A 26,111-nucleotide genomic window follows, 5' to 3' on the forward strand; every position below is an offset into this window, starting at 1 on the left:
AACAATATGTTACTATAAAATATATGTAAATTGTGAAAGTAAAAACTACATAAATAAATAGAATAATATCCTAAACACCTAGGTACAAATCTTTGGTATTACATAAAGACATCTATTCTGCCCCAATAGATTCAATGCAGTGCCAATAAAAAAATTCTTACAGTTTTTAAGGGAACCAGACAAGATGATTCTAAAGTATATACAGAAGAACCTAGTTTCCAACTCTGTATAAATAAGAAAGTTATTTGTGAATACTTACATGGCCAGTAAAATCCATGTATTGGAAATTTCAAATTCAATAGGATAGAGAACTTCCATATGCTTATTACTTCAATACTCATTGGATATTTGTGAAGATTAAATGAGTTAATATATGTAAAGTATTTAAAATATTGGCTGGCACATATTAAAAATATGAAAATGTTACTAAGTATTATTATTCAATAGAATCATAACCCTACTAGGAAATAAGACTGGTTTATAAGAAGAGCAAGCTTTCATCAGGCACTTTCAATGAGGCAAGCGTTGTTCTTAACACCTCAATAATTGTATTATTCTTTTTAAAAAATATTTGTATTATTCTTAGTAGTCCTCTCAATGTCAGTAGATAACAGCCATTTACAGAGTTCACTGAGGAGAAATTAACTTCAGTAATATAGAAATCTTACTCTAGGCCCTAGAGCAGGGGTGGGCAAACCTTTTGACTAGAGGGCCACAATGGGTTCTTAAACTGGACCGGAGGGCCGGAACAAAAGCATGGATGGAGTGTTTGTGTGAACTAATATAAATCCAAAGTAAACATCATTACATAAAAGGGTACGGTCTTTTTTTTCGATAGTTTTATTCATTTCAAACGGGCGGGATCCCACCCGCGGGCCATAGTTTGCCCACGGCTACCCTAGAGTCTTTATGATTTTCATGTAACCTACTAGAGGCCCAGTGCACAAATTCATGCAAGGGTGGGGTCCAGGCCGATTGACCATAGGCGGTTGGCCGGATGGCCCCGTTCCCTGGTCAAACTCCCAGTTGAGGGGACAATTTGCATATTAGCCTTTTATTATATAGAAGGATTCTAAAGCCAAATGCACTTGGTTGCTGTTTTATGTTTATGAAAAACATGTGACCTCACATTACACAATTAGGCTCCATTTTGAAACAGACAGGAGAGTTTACATTGGTAGATCTTGAAAAATAAAGGTTTAGGGTCATTCTTTTTTTTAATGGCAATCTTATACATTCAACAGACCTAATTGTAGTTACCACTCAGGTTTTCACTCAAAGACTGGTCCCAGTAGTCCTAATTCCCAAGATGGCTCACTTTGTTACAACCTCAACTATGTACTTCGTATCTTCCATCTTTTGTTACAGCTAAATAGTATTTGTGTACATCTTACTTCTTTACCAAATTATAAGTATCTGAAAAATAGGGGTCTCATTTATTATTTACATTTCCTATAGCACCTAGGATATGCTCATGAAATAAGATGTTTCTAGCAATTCTACAACTGCATACTATAATTACTTGTATCTAATTGGGTATTATCCTATCTAATAAAATGGTAATATGCAAATTAATGGTCACTCAGTCACAAAGATGGCAGAGCCCATAGCCACAAGATGGTGGCACCCAGTACTCTCTGCCCCGCCGAGTCCCCCAGTCCCGGGGCAGGGGGGGTGCCCACAGAGAGTGGGCAGTGTCCATGGCGACAAGGCAAGCGTTCCACCCTGGCCATGGAGAGCCTCTGGGCAGCAGGCATGAAGTGGCCGGGGGGTGGGGGTGGGGGGGACACGCTTGCATCGTCATGAGGCAAGTGTTCCGCACCTGGCCACGGATGGGCCTCTGGGCAGCGGGCGTGGAGCAGCCAGGCCCCACAGAGAGCTACTGGCACACAGATTCGTGCGCAGGGCTACCAGTAGTAACTTTATAGAAAGTTCTCTTACATCAACTTTAAACCATTTACTTTTAACTATATTGATTAAAACTGGGAGACTATGTAAAAAAAGTCACATATACTTTGACCTCCAATCAAACAGACCCTATTATTTAATCTGATATCACTGACTGTCATTACTCTTGCTATTTTGATTGTTCCTCAAAGTTCTGGGCATTTCTGATTCCTAAATGCCATCAGCAACCACTGGTATATAACTTGGCACTGCTCAAGGAGTCTAAAGACTTGGATTTAAACCCGTCTTCAAGCTGACCTCATTGAGCCATCACGTTCCAACTGTGGTAGTAAAACACTTATTCTACCTCCCTCCCTCATGGAATTGTTTTAAGAACCAGTGAACCCAGCTGGCATGGCTCAGTGATTGAGTGTCAACCTATGAGCCAGGAGGCCGCAGTTTGATTCTCGGTCAGGGCACATGCCCAGATTGTGGACTCAATCCCCAGTAGGGATGTGCAGGAGGCAGCTGATCAATGATTCTCTTTCATCACTGATGTTTCTATCTCTCTCTCCCTCCTCCTTAAAATCAATAAAAATATATTAAAAAATAAAAAAGAACCAATGAAATGCCTCTTAAAGATTCTAAAGCATATAAATGTGTAAATTTATTAACCTAGAGCAAAAGGATCCTTCGGGATCATCTTAGTAGTGTTTACATGGAAACAAAAAAATAAAATTAAAAAGCAGAACAGTTTTGGTTGAAGAGCAATTGGGAAAATAAAGACCCATCTTACTCAGTTCTCTTAGAACATGGCCCCTGCTAGGGAAGACTCAAGTGTGAAATAACTGATTCATCATTGTATAGCTGCAGTAACTGGTGCTAACACTGGCTTCCCTAAGATTACACTATTTTGTTATTGAATATGAACCCTATTAACTCAACCTGTAAATAATCAACTCTATATTGGTAGGACTATCTGCTATATTCTAAAATTATGTCAACTGGTAAACAAAACTTGCATTTTTTTTTAATCCTCACCCAAGGATATGTTTAAATCCTCACCCAAGGAAGGGATGGGGGGGGGGGGGGGGGGGAGAAACATTATGTGAGAGAGAAATAGTGATCAGTTGCCCTCACTACACGCCTGGACCAGGGATTGAACCCGTAATCTTTTGGTGCACCAGATGGCACTCCAACCAACTGAGCAGCCAGGCCAAGGCAAAACTTGGATCTTAAAAAAATTCACTTTGGTAATTACAATTTACTAAAAACTGCAAAAGCAAATGATAAATGCATTTCGAGATAAATGACGTACCCATGGTCCTCTTGTCATTAGGATCTTTTCCTGCTACTGATTCTGTACACCGTCACCAGAATTCTTCTTCCCACTTTCCCTGACCACGTCACTCCCCTGGCTCATAATTTCTATCCTGATGGTAAGATGAATGTCACATTCCTTAGCCTGTTTTTTCATAAAAGGACCCCAACATCCTTTTTAATCTGTCTCCCATTAAAACACTCTACTACCCTGGCTGGTTTGGCTCAGTGGATAGAGCGTCAGCCTGTGGACTAAAGGGTCCCAGGTTCGATTCTGGTCAAGGGCATGTACCTTGGTTGAGGGCACATCCCCAGAGGGGGGTGTGCAGAAGGCAGCTGATCGATGTTTCTCTCTCATTGATGTTTCTAACTCTCTATCCCTCACCCTTCCTCTCTGTAAAAAATCAATAAAGAATATATATTAAAAAAAACAAACAATAACAAAAAAACACTCTACCATACAGTCTATATTCCAGTCACATAAGAACCACTTGTATTTGGCCCTGACTGGGTGGCTCAGTTGGTTGTAGCATTGTCCTGTACACCAAAAGGTTGTCCGTTCCATTCCTGGTCAGGGCACATAACTAGGTTACAAGTTCAATTCCCTGTTGGGGCACATGCCAGAGGCAATCAATCAATCAATTCATTCTCTCTCTCTCTCTCTCCCCCTCCCTCTCGGAGGCAATCTATCAATCTCTCTCTCTCTCTCTCTCTCTCTCTCTCTCTCTCTCTCTCAAATCAATGACTACATCTTCAATAATAATAAAAAAAGAATCACTTGTATTTGTTCCACCTGAAATATCCAACTTTCCCTACTTCTAACCCCATTTCTTTATAAAGTTTTTCCCAAATACAGTAAACCCACACTGTTAGAAATAATTCCTATTCTCTGCCTTTATTCAGATTTTAAAAAACTTACCAGAGTATAATTTATGGGAAAATTGTGTATACATGTATACCAACCCCACCACATCCTAAAGAACTTGAGAGCAGAAACTACACTTTAATTCATCTTTAATTCAGAGTGCCTACAATTTGGTGAGTAGTAAATGTTTGTTGGCTGAAATGAAAGAAAGGCATACCAAATAGAAACAGTGACTACTCAATTTAGGAAAATCACACAACTTCAAAAGGTCCAAAATTTAACTCATCATAACCACCCCATTCCCATGGCTACACATAAATACTTCTTTTCCTATGTTTGCTATTTTAGTAAATGGCATCCTTACCAATCCAGCTACCCTAACGTGAAACTTGGAACTTATTCTTGATTCCTCCACTGCAATATCCTAACATCTAAGTTCTGTTGACTATCACCTTCCCTCAAATCTTTTTCACTTCTTTCCGTCTTCTAATCCAGGCCACCCTCATCACAGCTAGCATCCTAATACAAGCATCTCACTGGTCTCTCAGCTTCATATTTTTCCCTCTCCTATCCAAATAATTCCTCACTTAGTCAATCATCTAAGGTACAATACTGCTCCATTCATTTAAAAGAGCTAAGTGTTGGCTTCGGCAGCACATATACTAAATTGGAACGATACAGAGAAGAGAGATTTGCATGGCCCCTGCGTAAGGCTGTCCAGCAAATCCTGTGACGTGTTCCACATTTAAAAAAAGAAAAAAATAAAAAAAAATAAAAGAGCTAAAATGGAAAGTCTAAACTCCAATAAGCATTATAAGCTCTGCATAACTGGCCCCTTGTTCATCTCTCCGGACATTTGGGGATCTGAACAGGCCATACTCTCTTGTTCCCAGCTTGGTTCGCTCTTACTAACCATATATCTATCCTTCAGATCCCAAGATCAGACACCAATTCCTCAAAGATAGCCACCAGATTAATAGTAATTACAGGTTAGGTCTTCCTGTTTCTCCCACTATACACTGTACTTCCCAAGTACGTACAATGCTGGTCACATCGGACTTGAATGTTGTTCTTCTCCCCTATCTATAGGTTCCAGGAAGGAAGGGTCTGCCTGCCTGGATTATCAGAGTACTCCCTGTACTGAAGACAAATACCTAGAACAGAGAAAATGTTGGTCCAATACAGGACAACTGTTACCTTGTCAACTTTTCTAAGCCAGTGTTTTTCAAGTTGTGGGTCATAGGCCAATAGAGGGGCAAGAACTCAATATAGTGGGTCACAACTATGAAATGCAATTATTACAAATAAAAATGCAAATATTACAAATAGTAAGGGTATTATGTGTTCACTTGCTAAGACAGGGTCTCTATTTTTATACGCAAAATGTAGTTCTTGTAGTAAAAAAAAATTTGAGAAGCACTGCACTGCTCCTACTTTCCTTCCTCCTTTATAAGAAAGTATTCTTTTAAGACCCAGATAAGCAAATACGTAACAGAAAAAATAGTGCTCAACCACACAATTCTTTAGCAAAAAGCCATTCTTATCGGGAGCATTTCCAAGAAAATCTGTTTTCTGATTTATCATTATGTCTTAAAACTTTGATTTTTAATTTCAATTACATAAACAAGACATCCTATGTGACAGTAGTATATGTAGTACTTTTATTTTTATCTCTGCTGCCACATTCTTATATTCTCAAAAAACTTAATCTGAGTAGGTGATATATAGACTAACTCTGTACCATAAGCCTTACTTCTAAGACTACCCTCTGAACTTCATGCACTTGGCTTTCTTTTTCTAGTCTCTATATAGTCATTAAAAAGTCTACCACTGCCCTGGCTGGGTAGCTTAACAATTAGTTAGAAAGCATCGCCTTATATGCCAAAGTTTAATGCAACCAATGAATGCATAAAAAAGTGCAACAACAAATCAATCTTCCTCTCTGCCCCCTTTCCCCTCTCTATAAAAATCAATAAATCTTAAAAGTTTTTAAAATCTACCATATTTTATTAATTTAAAAACAGTTAACAATTAATGAACACATACTATGCTACAGCAAGCACTATCTTAAGCATATGATAAAGAGAATTCTCCCTTATTCCTTGCCACAATACTATAATGTGGGTACTATAGGAGAGGAAGCTAATACAGAGAAGTTAAGAAACTGGCCTAAGGCTCACAGTTAGTTAATAAAGGTAGGTCTGGGACCTGAACTCTAGTACGTAGCTGACTTCAAAACCCAATCTTTTAACCACTCACTTTTTTTTCAGTAGTTTTAATTTCTCTCTCTCTCTCAACTTTAAATTGCTTCTAATTACCTTCCTGGCCATTTATCTAAAAAGATCTACATATAAAAACAAGTAAGATCCAAATTGTTTAGAAGAGACTTAACACCTCAATTAATATTCTCTTAAACCTTTTTTTGAGAACTGAATAATAAAAAATTCCCATGAAAATTTCAAAACTACCATCCATCACATGAAAAAAAAAATCATTGGCAAAATTCAGTATTGTAAAAATTTTACACTTGGCATAATTTAAGTTTTATCTTACTCATTAATTTCTTTTCTTACATTTATTGATTGATTTTAGAGAGGAAGGGGGCGAGGGAGGGAAGGAGAGAGAGAAAGAGAAACTTGTTCCACTCACTTTTGCATTCATTGGTTGATTCTTTCATGTTCCCTAACTAGGGATGGAACACACAACCTTGGTATATGGGGATGATGCTCTAACCCAGTGGTTGCCAACCTTTCAGACCTCACGGACCACCAGTTGGCAAGCACTGCTCTAATCAACTGAGTTACCTGGCCATGTTTCATTAATCTTTCTAATGTAAGCCACACTAAAAAAATTCAACTTCAAAAATTCTAAAAGGAGAGACCCTAAAATCTCAACAAAAAAAGCCCACTAAAGAAGCATGTCTTATTTTTCCATTATTAATGGGTGTTTAGCAGAATTAACTCCTGAAATACTTTTATAAATATACCAGGAAGTTACATTCCCACTATAGTTGCAACATTTTTGCTATTTTTTTCCCTTTCTTATTTATCACTTAATGCCCCTACAAACAACACTAGGCACCAATTCTCAATTTATTGTTTTAATCACACACCCTTCACCCTTTTTTTATAGACTAGACTAGGAGAAGGTAGAAAAGCAAAGTAAAACAGAAAATACCAAAAGGCAACCAAGGCAGGATCCCTTTCCTCCATCCCCATCATCCATTCACTGGATATGCCAATACAGTTCTTACCTCTGCAACAGAACATGAACTTACGCTGGAAAGGGCACCCATATTGTAACACATAGAAGACTTATTACAATTTAACAACAGGCACTTTACCTCACATCAAGCACAGATAGCCGTCCTGAAGCCCTATAAATGAACTTACAAAGCTTTGAGAATAAGCAATTGCCAGAGTTCAAGGCACTTGGTAAAATGTCTTGCACTTTAATTTTAACAGCAATATCTTACTGGGTCAAAGAGCTATAACTGAAAAACTCCAGAAGCAAAACTCTAATGTAAACATTAATGTGTAAAAACTAAAACATAATCTGGCAGGTTTAAGAGCTGAAAAAAGAAATGGCTTCCACCGAAAACATTGGTTAGGATGATAAGCCACTAATATACCATGGTATTTTGAGGAAGTAAAATGGACATTTAAAAAATCCTTGCCACGCCCTGGCAGGTGTTACTCAGTGGTTAGAATGTTGGCCCCTGCAGGGAAGGCTCTTAGGTTCTATGCCCAGTCAAGGGCTCCTACCTGGGTTGCAGGCTCCATCTGGGCATGTAGATGGGTGCATGTGAGAGGCAACCAATTAATATCTATCTATCTATCTATCTCTAGCGCACGCGCGCTCTCTCTCTCTCTCTCTCTCTCTCTCTCTCTCTCTCTCTCTCTTTTACATTGATTTTTCCCCGGCCCTCCCTCTCTTCCTCTCTCCCTACCCCTTACATCCACCCCCCTCCCTCACTCCCTACCAAAAAAAAAAAAAAAAAAATCCTTGCCACTTCTCTATTGTGTACATTCTAGTGGTTAAAATGCAGTATATTTTAGCCTGGCTGTCATGGCTCAGTGGTTGAGCATCGACCTAGGAACCAGGAGGTCATGGTTTGATTTCTGGTCAGGGCTCATGCCGGGTTGCGGGTTCAATCCTGTGTGGGGTGTGCAGGAGGCAGCCACTCAATGATTCATCATTGATGCTTCTCTCTCTCTTCCTTCCTGAAATCAATAAAAATATATATATTTAAAATGCAGGATATTTTACATTCTAGCTGTCCTGTGCCTTTAAAATGAAAAACAGGCATGAAACTTCAAGCCAATTCTGACATGGGAGTACACAGTAGGGACACAAAACTATACCAGGACCAGAAAGATCTTTACCTACTTAGTATGCCAGATCCTAGTGCTGTTGCTGTCACCCATCTTTCTGGAGTCTGTTCTTTCAGTGCATACAGCATTAAGTGTTTACAGAGCAGTGACAGAACATGTCCAGTGTGCAATGAAGGCAACATGTAATCCTCCTCATTCCCATCACTCAGGTTATTATTAGAAATAGGTTCAAGAAATTCTTCCAGGACTTACCTGTTAACTTTTCTGTCAATAATTGTACCAACATTTTTTTACAAGTGGCTTTTATGATCTTTTTTTTTTTGGGGGGGGGGGGGAGAGAATAAATCATTTGATTTATCAAGTAGTTCCGACCTAACCATAGTAAAGTAAAACTTTTAATGACTCAAGTGCAAATACTGAAACAGGAACATAAAGATGCAAAAGCTAAAAAATAAATCTCTTCCTCCTCATTCCAACACATGAAAACTTAATTCAAGTTATTTGAATCAACCTGGACATTTTTTAGAATCGTTGAGTAACACATTTTTATTCTGCACCAGTCCTATGCTAATTTGTTTTGTAATGCTTTCGAATGTCAACCCAATTAGATTCTAGTCTTCCGTCCTATAAAACTGGCACAAGCAAACTTAATACTATTAAGAGGAAAAAAAAAGTTTCTGAGGTCTAGAATTATGGCATCATTTTGACCAGCTCCAGATAAAATTCACAGCCAAGTATAAGGAACAACTTACTTTCACATTTGTAAAATATCTAGGTGACAACTCAAAACTCAAAATGTAGAAGTTACAAGTTTGAAATTTTAAAGTTGTTAAAAGTGAAGTATCTGTTAGAAGTTGCCTGCAAACTTATACTACACACTAGTGGACAAAAAAAATAAAAATGTAATGGGAACCAACTTAAAGTTCACAGGGGGACAGTATTTTCTTGACACTTGCCTCCCCACCCCTACAACAGTAACAAAAACTCAAAACAAAACCCAGACTATTAAGATTTTAAGAATGAACAAAAAAAATCTTGGAACAGAATCTTAATTGGGCGACTTGGGGTGTTTGGGGGGTGGGTGGGAACCAACCTTCACAATAAAATTTAGAGAAAGCTAACAAAAATAAACACTTAGTACCAAGACTGAGTTAATCTCAATGTTGAGAGTTTTTTTAATTATAAAAACCCACTTGATACATTTAGGACTCAACTATTCAAAGATATATCAAGTAGCAAAATAGTTTCTGTGTAACAGACATGTGAAACACTATCCCAGGATGAGTTAGCTAAAGTTACCAACTACACAGATCAAGTATGGAGAACGCAGTAGTGCAACTGAACAGAGGTGTTTGGAAGTTGAGCAGAGCCTTCCTTTCAGGCCTTGCATTACTCCAAGACTAAGCTGCTCAAATAAGGAGACATCAAAATAATGCATAGAAAAGAAGTTTGTTTCTAAAATGTCCCAAGTCACTAGCTAACTCAAATGTAAAATCCATTACCACATTACACAAAAATTAAAGAAACAATCCAAAAATCTATACGTGAAAACATGTCTAATAGTAATCTATAAGAATTTCTGAGTGACTTTAATAAGTGCAAAGGAATACAATATTTATGTGCATGAATTGAGAAAAAAAGACAGGTTAAGAAAAATCCCTGAAGGCGACAGGAATAAGGACAGATCAGAGTTCATGCATTGCCAATGTTACATCCTGAAGTAATGGGAACTCTGCAAAAGTAGAGGAACTCTGCAAAAATCCTTAAATTTTGCAGGTTATCTTTCTTATAAAAGCAAAAGAAACGAAAGCATTTGCTATCTCCTTACATTTTCACCCTTTAAAATGAAGCCTACTTAGAAACGTGCTTAGAAGTTCTCTACAAATTCAAAGGGTCCATTTAACTCCATTAAGCACTCTCGCTGGTGGATGGAGGGATGGCGCTGAGCCTGTTCCTGGGGAGCTGAGAGATGCTGGTGGGCAGGGGGAACACCTTGTGGACTGTCAGGTGGCCCGCCATTCTTCCTCTTCATTATCCTGGCACCTCCAACAACTATGACAGCAAAAGAGGCCGGTGGCCACCAGGACAGCACCAAACTAACTGCAAGGAAGGAATGATGGAAGAAAGTCTCCCTGAATTATCTCTTGAGAAAGGGCTAGTCCACAACTGAGTGAAGTAAAGAATTCGTAGAACTTTTTAAACAGAAATCTCCAAATATGTTTAAAGCATAAAAAGGTAAAAACACGCAGATGCTAAACCTAATGCACATTTCAAACATGTTCGATCAATTCATGTTTGCAATCCACAATTGGGACTCTTTCCATTTCTTATCTTGATTTCCAAGTAACTAACTCCACAAAATCAGTTATCTCTTTTCTTCCCCACCCCAAAGAGAAAGTGACTACAAACTGCAAATAAAATATCCCCTTCTTTCCCAACTTGAAAACCCAGAGTTTCAGGTATTTCGGTCCTAAACCAAAGAATGGAAGATGTAAAATGAACTGCGCTCCATATTGATTCTTAAAGCCAAAAAAAAAAAAAAAAAAAAAAGCTAAGAATGGTAGGTAAAATAATTCCAACCAAATTTCACATTTGACGTTAAACCTCACGTCAAACCTGAAATCCTGGAACACATACACATAAATAAATAAAACAAAGATTTATTTTTTTTTTACACCCTCATTCTCAACAGAAAATGTTGTGCAACGAAAATACTGAAAAGGAAGAGTGAAAAGTAGTGGAAACAGAGTAAGAGAAACCAAGGAGAAAAGATTTGTAATTCCTCATTTGCCAACAACAAAATTAAAAAAGTAAAATTGTATAAAAAACCTTTACACACAAATGCATTGGCATTTCCAAAATTAAAGTGCACGGGAGCAATAATAAAGGCCATCTCTATAGCACCACTAAAGAGCTCCAATTCCAGAACACACATCGATATGACATAATGTTGCAACGAATGTATTAGGAAGCAAAGAAAATGGTTGGGCGACTGGACGTCTTCGACCAGCTCATTCAAACACCTTTAAAATTAATCGAGAGAGAGAGAGAGAGAGAACTAAGAGGAGAAAGAAAAGGGGGGAAAAATACACAGAGAGAAGAATAAAGGTGCACGGAGCCGAAAAGATGAAAGGGAATGTGCAAGGCGAGGCTCCGGGACTAACCTGTGCCATCGCTGGCCGACGCCGAGAGGGCCGGAGATGAGAGTTTAGGCCGCTTGGCTGAAGGCGGCCCCGGTTCCACCACATTCTCGGCCATTTTTAATTCTTTCGGAGATCCAGGCGAGAAAACGAGAATCCCGGGGAAATCTCTTCTTCGGAGGGGGTCCCCGCCCCGCTCTCCGGGGTGGGCTCGGGGGGCTCCGCCGGCCCCCGAGGGGGGTTGGGGGAAGTTCCTTTTTCTCGCTGCCGGGCCGCGGTGGCTGGAAAGGGATGCGGACCCGACAGAAAGGTAAGGGCAAGTGCGAGGGGCCGGGCCTGGCGCAGGCCCGGAGGAGGGCGCACACCGATCCGCCGAGCGGGTCCGCCGCGGCCAATTCCCGACGACTCGCGGCTCTAGCGGCGCAGTCCCCGGCCCGCCGCGGCCGGTCCCCGCCGAGCCGAGGTCCCTCGGAGCTCCGCCGCCGCCATCAGCCTCTTCCTCCTCGGCGCTGTCCTCCTCCTTCTCATCGCCACCAGGAGGCGGGGGCGAAAGGGGGGGAGAGGAGGAGGCGACGAGGCACACTCACCTCCTCCCGGTGCCCCCTCCCGGACCTGCGCCCCCACCCTCCCGACTCTCCTGCCGCCGCACCGGCCCCTAATGGCCCCACGGAGCTCGCCCGAGCCGAGAGCCAGGCTGGCGCCGCCGACTCACATCGCGCGGCGGAGGCGCGGCCAGGACGCCGGGCGCGCAGCTCCCCGACCAGAGGGCCGATCCGAACAGCGCCGCCGCCCGAGCGGACGCCGAGCCACCGAGGAGGCCGGCGACGGCGGTGGCGCAGGCAGCCTCCGCTCGCTCCGCGCTCTCCTTCGCCCTCCGCGCCCGCGGAAGATAAATACGCCCGCCGCTCCGGCCCCCACCCTCGGGGCCAGGTGCCGGGAGCGCCCGCCCCCCGGGCTCCGCTCGGGGCCGCCCTCGGCGGCGGGGAAGGCGCCGCGGGGCGCGGGGTTATGTAATGGTCCCCCCTAGGCGTCGACGCCGGCCCGGCTCCCGAGCCGCGGTGGGGGTGTGTGCAGGCGGGAGGGGGCTCGGGGTCGATCGCTTCGGCTCGTGCGCCCCGGGCCCCCCGCTACTGTCGTGGCCCCTGCCGCCTCTCCCCGGCCCGGCGCCCCTCCGCGCTCTGGCTCCCGCAGTCCGCACGCAGCCTGGCGTCCCGCTGGCCCGCTGGCCCGCTCCCTCGCTCCCCCCGGCCTAGCACACAAACAAGATGGCGGCTGTTGTTTCTTCCCTCCGCCGAACCCTCCTGACGGGCTAGCGGTAGCGGCGGCGGCCGGAAATGAGCCAAGGGGGGGGAGAGAAGGGGCGGGGCCGGGCCTCCGGGGGCGGGGCCTGGGCTCGAGCGGCTCGCACAATAGGGGAGAGGGCCGGGGGCGGGGCCAGCCCCGTGCGGGATCCGCCCAGGCCCGACCGCGGCTGGCGCTTCCGCAAACTCCCCCCGGAGTCGCTCGGTGGCTCCCTTTAAAGGGGAGGATGCGGAGGGGGCCGGGGACGGACTCGGCATCTATTTTCGGTCGGTAGACACTTACGGGGCAGGTCCCCGGGCAGGGTCTCCGCGTAGGGGACCGTAGGAACCGGGCGACGGAGTCCGGCAGCCCCGCCGGGGAGGCGCCAGTCGCCGCGCAGGCGGCGGAAAGGAGGTGGCCCTGCGCCCTGGTCCCCGGGGTGGCCGGCCTTCCGAACCCCGATTGAATCCGCCCATCGGGTACCCTGCTGCCCGGTGTTCCGGGCCGGAGACCTAATGTGTCCTCTCCTCTCCATCGCTTTCCCAAAGCGAACGGTTTACTCCCCCAAATCACACCGATTGCGAGTTGTTTACTTTTTCTCTGAATTTTACAAATGTTTTTGACAACGAGCATACATTATTTTGAGAATCGGAAAACAAAAAATCACAGCAGTGGGAAGACCAGACCTAAATTCGTTTCTTGCCGACCACGTGTCCACACGCCCCTGCCCGAGATCCCTGCCACCACAGGGGCCTTGAATTATTTTTTCTGAACTCCTCTGGGACCTGAGGACATTGGAAGACATTCCCTTTCACTTACCCCCCATAGATCAGCTTAATAAAAAAGCCACGTGTATGCAGTGCCTTCAAGATAATGTAATTATGGAAAAAAGCAAAGACGTGCTGTGCTGTAGGTAATGTAAGGATGGAGGAAATGCTTAAATAAAGTGCGCTGTGCGAGACGAGCGCTCTGCAGAGGCGAGCCGCCTCCTGCTCTCACATTCCCGCACATTACAGGATTCCGCTGGGTTTGGCCTTGGGTAAATTGGTACTTGAGAAAGTTGTTAGTGCTCCCCAAGGAAACCCCCAAACCAGCATCTGTGGAGAGAGTTAAAAGCTTTTTAACAAACTTAAAGTATTCGGCGCCTCGCTTGGTGCTGGCTTATTGTTGCGTTCACTTCAGTTTTTGTTGTTATGGTTTGCATTTTAAATGAATGATGAGAGTAAATAAGAACCTAGGAGTGAAAATCTCAAGCTGAAACTCAGGTTGCCAACAAGGATAAATTAAGTTGTGTGATGTTCAGGCCTACTTCATCCAAACTGCAGTAGAAAAGCAGCAAACTGAAAAGGGCAATACCCGCTTATTAAAGTTGTTATGGGCCCTGGCTGGTTTGGCTCGGTAGCTAGAGTGTCGGCTTGCAGACTGAAGGGTCGCAGGTTCGATTCCAGCCAAGGGCACATGCCCTGTTGCAGGCTCCATCCGTGATTCTCTCTCAGCATTGATATTTCTCTCTCTCTCTCCCTCTCCTTTCCTCTCTGAACTCAATATTATTTTTAAATAAAAAAATAAAAGTTGTTATAGGATGGGTCCAATATGTAGGGCTAAGGTCAAAATTGGCCTTCAGTTATTTTTAATCGTTTAGACCCACATTCACAGTAAACAGAACAGAGGAAAGAAATGTCTGGAAGCGTGGCCGGTAATTTCCTCGTGGGAGGTTGCTCACCTGATTTTTTGGAAGAATTTCTAACCTTCGGGAAAACCTTTGCCTAGTTTTGCAGAGGCTCCATCTTGAGTCTCAGCAGCATTCGAGCATACCTGGCCAGCTTAGCCAAAAAGACTGTGGGGCCAGGTACGGGAAGCCTCTCCAAGATCAAAGGAAGGTCTGGGGTCAGGAGCCATGGACCTGGCCAGAAGGAAGAGGTCTGCTGTAAACGGGAATTCCGCTCCTTCCTGGGCCACCCTTTTCTGTGTCTTTACCTGGAACCCTGAAGTCAGCTGAGTTGGAAGTGCTGGAGAAAACAGAATCACACTAATGCAATCAAGATGGGACTTCAGATGGTTTCAAGAAAGCAGAATTGAATCATCGGCATGGATTGTATATAACCTAATCAAACGAAGTGTAATCAGTTGTGTAGTGCTATGTGTAGATTAAAAGTGCATTCATGAAGAAGGAATTGTCTGCCAGGAGCCGGGGGGGCGGGGGGGGGGCGGCGGGGAGAGAAACACACCTGAGATAGTAGAGACCGTCGGATATAAGCAGTTGCACTGAAGTCAGCCAGAACTGGGTTTAAATTCTGGTGCTGCCACTTAGCAGCTGTGTGACTCCGGCAGGCTCCTCATCTGTAAAGGGAATTTCTTGAGAAGATCTACTTTATTGTAGTGAAGATTAAGCAGGTAGTTTATGAATAATGCTCACCACAGTGCCTGGCAAATAGTAAGCACTCAATATACCTTAGCTGCTTCTAGTCCTATTTGTTCTAAAAGGGAAGGGATCTTACCTAACTCAAAAGAATTGCTAAGAGAATGAAAGGTGATGGCTGCACGGAAGGAGTTTAGCAGAGCCCAGAGCCTGGCAAATGCTCCCGGCTACCACCTTGGCTTCTCCATAGTCAGAAGGAAATGTCTCACAGGATCACCCATCTCCTTTAAGACCGTCTCTGTTCACCTCGAAGCCTTCTGATGACGAATCCGGCTTCCCAGGTGCCCTGATTGCCAAAAAGGAGACCCCTAGATAGTGGACACAAGAATAGGAGAAAGGTTTAACCTCAGGATAAATTCATCAGTTGCGTATGATCAAGATGCTACCCACATGATCCACAGGCACCATAGCCTTCCCCAGGGTCTACGCCTTATTCCCAGGCAGGATCCCCCTGTCCCCCTGCTATTCCAGCTGGAAAACTAGACGCCATCCATGAATCCACATAGTCCTCCCTATTCCTTCTTTCACACACCCAGTCATCAAGTCCTCTGGATTCTACTTCCTGAATGACCTTCCAAAGCAAATGAACGTTGAACCATGTGCAAGTATTACCTGTTAACAAAAATTAAAAAGGGTTCTCAAAGGAGTGGCCTCAACAATATATATTTTTCAAAATACTTGTCAAGGGGAAAATGGCTCAGGAGCTTGGGCTGCTGCCACAAATGTGAATGTGCTTGGGATTGTGACAGTGGCTGCACATTTTTTATAAGAAACTAGAGGCCCGGTGCACAAAAATTTGTGCACTCGTGGGGGAGGGGGGTCCCTCAGCCCGGCCTGTGCCCTCTCGCAGTCTGGGACCCCTCAGGAAATAATGACCTGCTGGCTTAGGCCTGCTCCCGGGTGGCAGAGGGCAGGCCCAATCCCTAGGTGCAGCCCCTGGTCGGGCTCAGAGCAGGGCCAATTGGGGAGTTGGGGCACCGCCCCCTGTCATGCACAGAGCAGGGCCCATCAGGGGGTTGGGGCATTTCCCCCTGTCACTCACAGAACAGGGCCGATCAGGGGGTTGGGCGCCGCACCCTGTCACACACAGAGCCGCAGGGCGATCAGGGGGTTTGGGCGCTGCCCCCTGTCACGCTGATCCCGGTGCTGGGAGGCATATTACCCTTTTACTATATAGGATAGAGGCCTGGTGCACGGGTAGGGGCCGGCTGGTTTGCCCTGAAGGGTGTCCTGGATCAGGGTGGGGGTCCCCACTGGGGTGCCTGGCCAGCCTGGGTGAGGGGATGATGGCTGTTTGCAGCTGGTCACACACCCTTCAGGGTGGGGGTCCCCACTGGGGTGCCTGGCCAGTCTGGGTGAGGAGCTGAGGGCTGTTTTCAGGCTGGGGGTGACTGAAGCTCCCAACCGCTCCTTTTTTTCTTTTTCTTTTTTTTTTATTCTGGGCCAGCTTTAGCTTTGAGGCTTGGCTCCAGCTCTTAGGCCTCCGCTGCTGAAAGTAGGTTTCTGGCCTTTGCTTACAATGTTGCGATCCTGCTGGCTGAAGCCCGGCAGGTTTCTGGGGTTTTGTTTAGCTTCTATGTTTGTTACATAGTTGCTTGCAGCTCATGTTTAGCTTCTATGTTTGTTACATAGTTGCTTGCAGCTCAGAGGCCTGCAGCGGCAGGCGGGGAACGTTGGAGTCCTCCGTCCCTGAAGCAAGCAAGCCTCATGTTAGTTTCAAGGTGCCTGGCTGCCGGCCGCCATCTTGGCTGACAGTTAATTTGCATATTGTCCTGATTAGCCAATGGGAAGGGTAGCGGTCGTACGCCAATTACCATGTTTCTCTTTTATTAGATAGGATTATCGATTTAGATACTGTTCTACAGTGTTGCCAGCATTTGCAAGAACACATTTTTATTTTCATCACACCTTTAATAAAATCTCTTCTTGAGCCCTGGCCGGGTAGCTCAGTTGGTGAGAGCATTGTCCCAATATGCCAAGGATGTGGGTTTGATCCCTGGCAGGGCACACATACAAGAATCAACCAATTAAATCTGTTCTTGAAAAAACTTTAATAGTCAATATTAGTGAGGGCATTGAGAATTGTTGCTTTCATACACTGTTAGTGGTAATAACGCATGGCATAAACTTTTAGGTTCATGCCAAATGTTTGTAGACTTTGAAAATCCCAATATGTCTAGGATGTATTCTACAAGTGTACAGAGATGTATAAGTAGTCTCTCTTTATCCACGGTTTCACTTGCCACAGTTTCAGTAACCCTTGGTCAACCATTGTCCAAAAATACTAAATGGAAACTTACCAAAATAAACAATTCATAAATTTTCAGTTGTGCACCGTTCTCAGTAGTGTGATGAGCTCTCACTCTGTCCCGCTCTGTCCTGCCTGGGATGTGAATCATTTCTTTGTTCAGCATCTCCACGCTGTATATGCATAGCTGTCTCCGTTATTAGATTGACTGTGGAGATATCACAGTGTATATGTTCAAGTTCTCCTTATTTTACTGAATAATGGCCCCAAAGTGCAAGAGTAGTGATGCTGGCAATTCAGGTATGCCAAAGAGAAGCCATAACATGCACATAGTATAGACAGGGTGCAGTACTGTGGTTACAGGCAGCCACTGGGGTCTTGGAACATATGCCCCATAGATAAGGGGGAACTACTGTATATGAAAATGTTCCCTGTAGCATCGTAGTAGTCTCTCCCCGACTCAAGAAAAGAAGAAACAAACCAACAGCCCATCTCTAGATGAATGGTTAAAAAAAAAAAACCCACATACATTATGGATATGATTCCACTTATAGGAAGTCCTTAAAGTAATCACATTCATAGATTCAGAAAGTAGAACAGTGGTTGCCAGAGGCTGAGAAGAATGGGGAGATACTGTTTAATAGGAACAGAGTTTCAGTTTGGTACAATGAAAAACTGGAGATCAGTGGTGGTGATGGTTGTACAACAGTGTGAATGTACTGATTGCCACTAAACTGCACTTAAAAATGGTTATGATGTTATGTTTTGTGTATTTTACCACCATTCATTTTAAAATCTTAATGGTCCAAATGGTAACTTTGTAAAAATATATTTTTTTTATTGATTTCAAAGAGGAAGGAAGAGGTAGGGAGAGACAGAAACATCAATGATGAGAGAGAATCATCGATTGGCTGCCTCATGTGAGCCCACAACCAGGTCATGTGCCCTTGACTGGAATCGAATCTGGGACCCTTCAGTCCATAGGCCGACGCCCTATCCACTGAGCCAAACCAGCCAGGGCCCAAATGGTAACTTTTATGTTATATATATTTTACCACAGTAAAAAATAAAACAATGAATATCCCCTAGGCTTACGACGATGCCGATATTATGCAGTAATTTAAAAATGAATAGCTACATAGGTACTTCCATAGCAAGATATCCATATATTGCTAAGGACAAAAAGAAAAGAACAGCAGATATAGAATGGTTCTATTTTTATAAACGTAGTAAATAACAATGAGTTAGAAGCTGAGAGAATAGGCACCAAACTGTTAACAGTGTTGGGGTAACGAAATGATTACTTGTTGGGGTTCAACCCCAGCAGGTCCAGGGGTCCCCAAAGGTGTGGACGGAGTCAGCAAAGAAGGAATGACACGGACACAGCGTTCAGTTGATCAGCAGCCTAGCCAGGATATCTAGCCAGGATCTCCAGCCAAGTTCTGTCTTTTATTGTCTTGTTACATCTGTATTTATACCAGTTGATTTTAATCCTGTCAATTTCTATTCCAAAGGTTAGGGCGTTTCTTATCTCCATTCCAGGGAGTAAAGATTATGTAGCTTAAGTGTGATTGTTCGTAGTTAAAGTGATTAACCACCCGCCTGGCACTTAGTTAAGGGGTTTTATTCCCTCCCTAACTTCAGGGAAAAATCCCTACCTGGGGAAACAACCTTTCTCGGAGAGGTGACCTTGGTTAAAACACATAGTGCCAAGAAGGGGAGCAAACATATCAAGAACAGTATGCCATATACGCCAGGTCCCTTGAACATAGGCTGTGCAGATGTTTCTTCCCTGCAGTGACTGTGTCAAGCAGCAAGGATGGACCGGCTTCCGGCAATTACTGGGAGCTTTCATTCTACATAATACATTTTTGGTGAGGTACGTGAAATCAGAACCAAAAAGCATTATAAAACAAATAAAACAACCTTCAATTGTTCCTCTTTGCTGTCAGAATAAAATTCCATGGGCAAGAGATGGCCATGGCTTATCTATCTCATTTCTCTCATCATCTCTCCTTATGGCCAAGTGGAATCATTTCTATTCTGCTTGTGCCATGCTTTCTCTGTCCTTGGGAGATTCACGCATACACTCCTTCAGTCTGAAACACTTACCACCCTCACCCCTTTGACTCACCTAATTCCAACACCCTTCAGATCTCAGCTAACACATCCCTTTTTATGCACATTTAGCCCTCCCTGGTCCCCCCTGAATCCTGGCTACACACTCCTCTGCCCTCCCATGGCTAATATCCTACACTTCTGAATTACCTCCCATTTCACACTGAATTATAGTCCTGGTCGGCCTTTCCCTGTAACAGCCCGAAGGGTGGCCATGTTGTTCATCTGTCTACCCCCATCTCCTAACTCAGGACCTGATGCACAGTAGGAATTCCACTCCAACTTCTTGAGCAAAAGAATAGATAGCATTGGTTTGTGAATCTGGTCTGGCTGGGTGGGTCCGTTCTACTGCGGCAACAAGGACTTTTGGTCCTGAAAAAGGTGTGATACATCCTTTCTGTCCATCAAGGTGCCAGCCAATCTCCCTCTCTCCTGGGATCTTGAATATCTCGACTCAGAGTCTTTATAATTACAAGATAAAGAGAATAAGTATTTGTGTCCATTAATGATCTAGGAATGAGGGCTCTAAAGCAAGTAAAATGACCTTCATGAGACCCCAAGCCGAGGCAAAGGGAAAGCTCGAACTCAGGTCTTCCAACACCACATTCAGGCCCCTTACCGCTGAACTTTTAGGGCAGGAAGCAGGTCTTACGCTTCCTCAAGTCTCCGGTCCTCGTACAGTAACTACCACATAATTCATAGCAAATGGGTGTTTGTTGAATGAATGAATGAATGAATGAATGAAGGTTTATACATAAACACACCCTCACAAACACACACAATATCTTTTCTATAAAATTAGGACAAAGCCACCAAAGCAGCCACAGAATGTTTAACTTTCCATGTCATCAGGCATGGTGTCCCACCAGCAGGACTGAAGCAGACTAGCAGAGCCTCTAGTAACCAAGGAGCCAACCTTTACTGAGCCAACCTTTACTGAGCATCTTCTCTGTGCCCAGCACTGTGCTGAGTACTGTGCATTCTAAGATGGACAAGCCACTATTCCTGTCCTCTGGGCACACTATCTAGTTGGAGAGAAACTCATAGAGCTAAACAGATACCATACAGAGCGATGGAGGCTCTCTCAAGGCAAACACGGATGGGTAATTTGTGAGTGAAAGCACTTGTCACCTTGGCGCCTGGATGCTGCTCACCAAGCCGGAAGCACGTGCTAATGAGGGTGCCCAGGTAGGAGAGGCTATGGAACAAGGGGGCCCAGCCAGGCCACAAAGAACCTCGTGTGCCACGCTAGGAAGCTTGGGCTGAGGCCTCGGACTTGTTTGCGTTTGAAATTTGCGGTCATTTGATCTATAAACCTGCACATCTGTACAACAATTCAGTAGTATTGCAAATAAAAATCTGATTGACTTCAAAATTAGAGAACCAGGGTCTCAAATTTGGTCCTTTGTATTCTAAAACAGTGCTCCAAAGGATGGCAAAAGAGACGGATATGCAAATAAGATATTCAGTGCCTTATACCCCTCAGCTGATGGAAACTATCGCCGCAATGCGTGGGCCTATCAGAATGTGACTCTACCTAAAGGATCTCAAAATAGCTCTGCTCTGCGCTCTGCGGCAGGCGAGCGTCTGCTCTATTGGGCAGTAGCTCATTCTTTACTATTGTTGCTATGTGACAAACTATTGGCTCAGTGTTAATCCAAGCCTGCCAGCGGAGGGCGGGAAGAGGGCTTTGGGAGAAGCATCTTTCCCAGCATCTAATGTAACGAACACGGCCTGAGCATTTCCCAGGTACCCTTCCGGAACCGGCCCCTGAAGATACAGACATCCAGTTCAGTGCAGTGAACATTTCTTGACTGGCTCCTATATGAGAGGCACTCTGCTGGGCTCCAGAGATGTAAAAATAAATACAGTTCACATGCTGTCTGCTCTCAGTTGCTGAGAGATAGTCTTAGAAACAGGAAAGTGCAATCTAACACACAGGATGCACTGAGAGAGGCGTGGGTGCTATGTTGACACTCAGAGGGGTACTTCCTATGGACATGGTGATGTGCTTGTGGAAAACGCATATGGAGATCTCCCATGGACAGCTGGACGTACAGGTGAATAGGGAAATCAGACCCAATCCTTGCCCTGGAGGATCTCGCTATCGAGTGAGAGACAGAAATGGAAATACGGCCCTAGCTGCTTTGGGTGCTCAGTGGATAGAGCATCGGCCTGCGGACTGAAGGGACCCAGGTTCGATTCAGCTCAAGGGCACATGCCTGGGTTGCGCGTTCGATCCCCAGTAGGGGGTGTGCAGGAGGCAGCTGATCAGTGATTCTCTCTCATCACTGATGTTTCTCTCTCTCTCTTCCTCTCCCTTCTTCTCTGAAATCAATAAAAATATTTCTTTTAAGAAGAAACGTTACTCGATTTATTTTAAAAAACACACACAAATGTAAATACAGTAAATCAAGTACAATACTCTGGTGAATGCTAACATGGAAGCTGCTAAGAACACCATGGCACAACTGCTTGGCCTGGAAGTTGGGATGTTCCTCCAGGAGACAGGCTAGGAGCTGAGCGTCGAATGATTCAGAGTGTAAATCCCGGCGGGGAAAGTAATAATAACTGTATCGCTCCTGGGCTCTGCAGTCCAGGCACACTGAAGAGAGGGTGTCCTGAGCTGGCACAGCAAACACCATGAAGCCCAGAGCCGGGACAGTGGGCGCCAGTGATGCGGCTTGCCGGGGAGCTGAATGCGTGGTGTTACCCAGTGGCATACAATGCTTTGGGGTGTTGAGGTGGTTCGAGGCATACGAGGCAGCAAACCACGGCTCCGCACTCTGCCAACCTAACAAACATCTCACTCCCCAGGACTTCAGGCACTTCTCCCTAAGACGTAGGTGGAGTCCTGCCTTGGCCTCCTCCCTGCAGCCTCATTGCAGCTTTATCCTTTGCACTATTTCTTTTTTTATTTTTTAATATTTTTTTAAATTCATTTCTGAGAGGAAGGGAGAGGAAGATAGAAACATCAATGGTGAGAAAGCATCCTCGATCGGCTGCCTCCTGCATGCCCCCAACTGGGGATCGAGCCCGCAACCCGGGCGTGTGCCCTGACTGGGAATCGAATTGTGGCCTCCTGGTTCATAGATTGACGCTCAACCACTAAGCAGCATGGGCCAGGCTGCACTACATCTTTGACTCATCTTGGCATAAATCAAAGTCAGAGCAATTTCAAGTCAAGTCCCAATCCATATTCTCCCCTATCCTTGAACCTCAGTTAGATTCTGGGCTTTGACTCTGCTTAGCTTTCCAGGTAATGGGAACAGGCTCCACAAAGGCCTGATGAAGTCGCTGTTGCTGCAGCTAAAAGCATGTAGGACATTCACCAAATCTTTTATTAATTTATCAAAAATGGGCCAACCGGTATGGCTCAGTGGTTGAGCGTCAACCTATGAACCAGGAGGTCACAGTTCAATTCCCAGTCACAGCTCATGCCCAGGTTGCAGGCTCAGTCCCCAGTAGGGGACATGCAGGAGGCAGCCGATCAATGATTCTCTCTCCTTACTGATGTTTCTATCTCTCTCTCCTTCTCCCTTATTCTCTCTGAAATCAATAAAAACATATTTTTTAAAAATTTATCATAAATGTATTGAATTGGCACCTCACGTGGCAAACAAAGGGTTAATCCATTGACTCCACAGAGCTCTTGCAAATGGATAAGGGGGGAAAAAATAGAAAAAAAAGTGGGCAAGCAAGCCTCCTCCAACAAAAGTCACTTGTGGTTGACACACCCTCAGGTGACTCCCAATAATTCCCACCTCCTGGTGTCCATGCCTCTGTGTTATCCCCTCCTCTTACGTGTGGGCGGAATCTGTGACTCATGTTTAACTAATGGAATATGACAAAGGTGATGGGATTTACTCCCGGAACATGCTGTGTTAGGTAAGATGGCACCAAGTCTTCGGTAAGGTTGCATCAAGAGATTCTCCTTATCAGCAGATGAGTGGATTAAAAAACGGTGGTACATCTCCACAATGGAATGCTATGCTGCTATAAAAAAGAAGAAACTTTTACCATTTGCAACGGCATGGATGGAACTGGAGAGCATTATGCTAAGTGTAATAAGCCAGTCAGAGAAAGATAAATATCTCATGATCTCACTCATATGTGGGATATAATGATCAACATGCTAATTTGATGAACAAGAATAGAACCAGAGACAAATGGCGGTGGGGGGGGGGGAGTGCGGGGGAGGAGGGTTAGAAAGCAGCCAAAGGACTTGTATGCATGCATATTAGCATAAACAATGGACACAGACACTGGGGCAGTGGGGGCTTGCCCAGGGTGGGAATGGCTGGGCGGGAGAGGGGGGGTCAATTGGGGAAAAGGGAGACATATGTAAAACTTTAGACAAGAAAAAAAGAACAAAAAGAGATTCTCCTTGCTGGCTTGATAAAGTTGACAGCCACATTAAGAAGCCTTTACTCCCTACCTGGTTTGGCTGGATAGATGTCAGCCTGCGGACTGAAGGGTCCCGGGTTCGATTCTGGTCAAGGGCACATGCCTGGGTCGCGGGCTCGATCCCCAATAGATGGCGTGCAGGAGGCGGCCAATCAATGATTCTCTCTCATCACTGATATTTCCATCTCTCTCTACCTCTCCCTTCCTCTCTGAAATCAATAAAAAAAAATATTTTTTTTTAAAAGAAGGTTTTACGTGGGTGGTCTCTAGGAATTGCAGGTCAACAGACAAAAGCAACAAAAGGCTGGGGCCCTCAGTCACATAGCTACCAGGAAATGAGTTCTGTCCACCCTCTGAATGAGTTTGGAAGCAGATTCTTCCTGCTTTGAGCCTCTGGATGAAAATGCAGCCCAGCATACTCTCCCCACCATTTTCCTCTCCTTTCCCTTAGCCCTCTTCTTCCCCTAAAACATAAAATAAAATAAAATAAAATAAAATAAAATAAAATAAAATAAAATAAAATAAAATAAAATAAAATAAAATAAAATAAAATAATAAAATAAAATAAAATAAAATAAAATAAATAAAATTAAAATAAAATAAAATATAAAATAAAATAAATAAAATTAAAATAAAATAAATAAATTCAACCCAATCAACACTGATTACAACTCTGGGAGACCCTGTGCTGAGGACCCAGCTAATCTATGTGGACTCCTGACCCACATAAACTGTGAGACAATAAATGTATAAATCATTTGAATTTATGATAACTTATTATGTAGCAATAGAAAACTAATACAACAGATCAGGAAAGAAAATACAAATGGGACTTCTTTCTTTAAAAAAGCAAATGTATTTTTAAGTAGGTAATATGTTAACATGGTTCAACACATTATAAAGGGTATATTTTTCCTCCTACCCTTGTCCCCCAGGCACCCAGTGCCCCAGCCAGTGATAATCTTTGTCACCAATTTCTTGCATATGCATCCAGAGCTAATCAGTGCATGCTTGAGCAAACAAATTTATATTTCTTTATATTTTCCTTACTTACTATATATATGCTGTTCTGAACCTTTTCATTTTTTAAAAAAATATTTTTTTTTTATGATTTCAGAGAGGAAGGTAGCAAGAGAGATAGAAACATCAATGATGAGAGAGAATCACCAATCAGCTGCCTCCTGCACTGCCCTCCTCCCCCCAACCCCTGCACTGAGGATCAAGCCTGCAACCCGGGAAATGTGCCGCCAACCGGAATCAAACCCAGGACCCTTCAGTCCATAGGCCAGTGCTCTATCCACTGAACCAAACCAGCTAGGGCCCTTTTTTTTTTAAATTATAAAATACAGCACGCACACACAGAGGAGTGCATGAAACAAATATGTGCTATTTAAAGACTAAGCCAACACTTGTGTAACCCTCATCCAGGTCATGAAATAAAAGAGAGCCAGTGTCTTGGGAGCCCCGCCCCTGGCTATGTAGCCTCTCTTATCACACTTGCTTTTCTGAGGACATGGCCACCACCACGGTGACTCCAGCCGCTATCAGTCCCTTGTCTTTTTAATAGAGTTTTTTCCTCCGATGCATGCCTCTCAGATGCTGTAGAGCAGCTTATTTTAGTCCATTTTTGACCTTTACATAAAGGGAATCATACTCTCCTTTTGTGACTTACTTATTTAGCTCAACTTTTTATGCAAACTAGCCATGTTGATGCATGAAATTGCAATTTGCTCATTCTCTTGCTGCCTGGTTTTCCACTGTGCTAATAAACCACAATTTTTTTCCACGCTACCATAGACGGACATTTAAGGCTTTCCATTTTTGTTCTATTAGAAACACTTTTGTTTTGAACATTCATTTACCTGACTTTCTCAAGCAGGCTTGATACTAGGAGTGGAATTTCTGGGGTGTAGGACATTCATATCATCAGTTTTATCAACTTACACTCTGCCAACTGTGTGAGCGTTTCTACTGCTGAACTTCATCACCAACATTTGGTATTGTCAGACTTCTTCATTTTAACCACTCTGGGGGGTATGCAGTGCTGTCTTCATGTGATTTTTAATATATATACATCATATATATATATATA

At 44.0% G+C, this 26,111-nt stretch overlaps 1 protein-coding gene and 1 non-coding gene across 5 annotated transcripts in view; one reads left to right on the forward strand and one right to left on the reverse strand.

The window, feature by feature from the left end:
- EP300 (E1A binding protein p300) overlaps positions 1 to 11,704 on the reverse strand; it is a 71,669-nt gene extending 59,965 nt beyond the window's left edge. For all 4 annotated transcript variants that reach the window (XM_059681438.1, XM_059681439.1, XM_059681437.1 and 1 more), the window contains exon 1: positions 11,571 to 11,704. In XM_059681438.1, the coding sequence (XP_059537421.1) occupies positions 11,571 to 11,664 (94 nt within the window). In that variant the 5' untranslated portion in view covers positions 11,665 to 11,704. The remainder of the gene's footprint in view (positions 1 to 11,570) is intronic.
- LOC132228942 (U6 spliceosomal RNA) lies at positions 4,711 to 4,821 on the forward strand. The gene has a single exon (XR_009451541.1). It is a non-coding gene; the product is annotated as a U6 spliceosomal RNA (small nuclear RNA).
- Positions 11,705 to 26,111: the final 14,407 nt, after the last annotated feature.

Source organism: Myotis daubentonii, chromosome 2 (assembly GCF_963259705.1).
Source record: "Myotis daubentonii chromosome 2, mMyoDau2.1, whole genome shotgun sequence".
Taxonomy (NCBI): Eukaryota; Metazoa; Chordata; class Mammalia; order Chiroptera; family Vespertilionidae; genus Myotis; species Myotis daubentonii.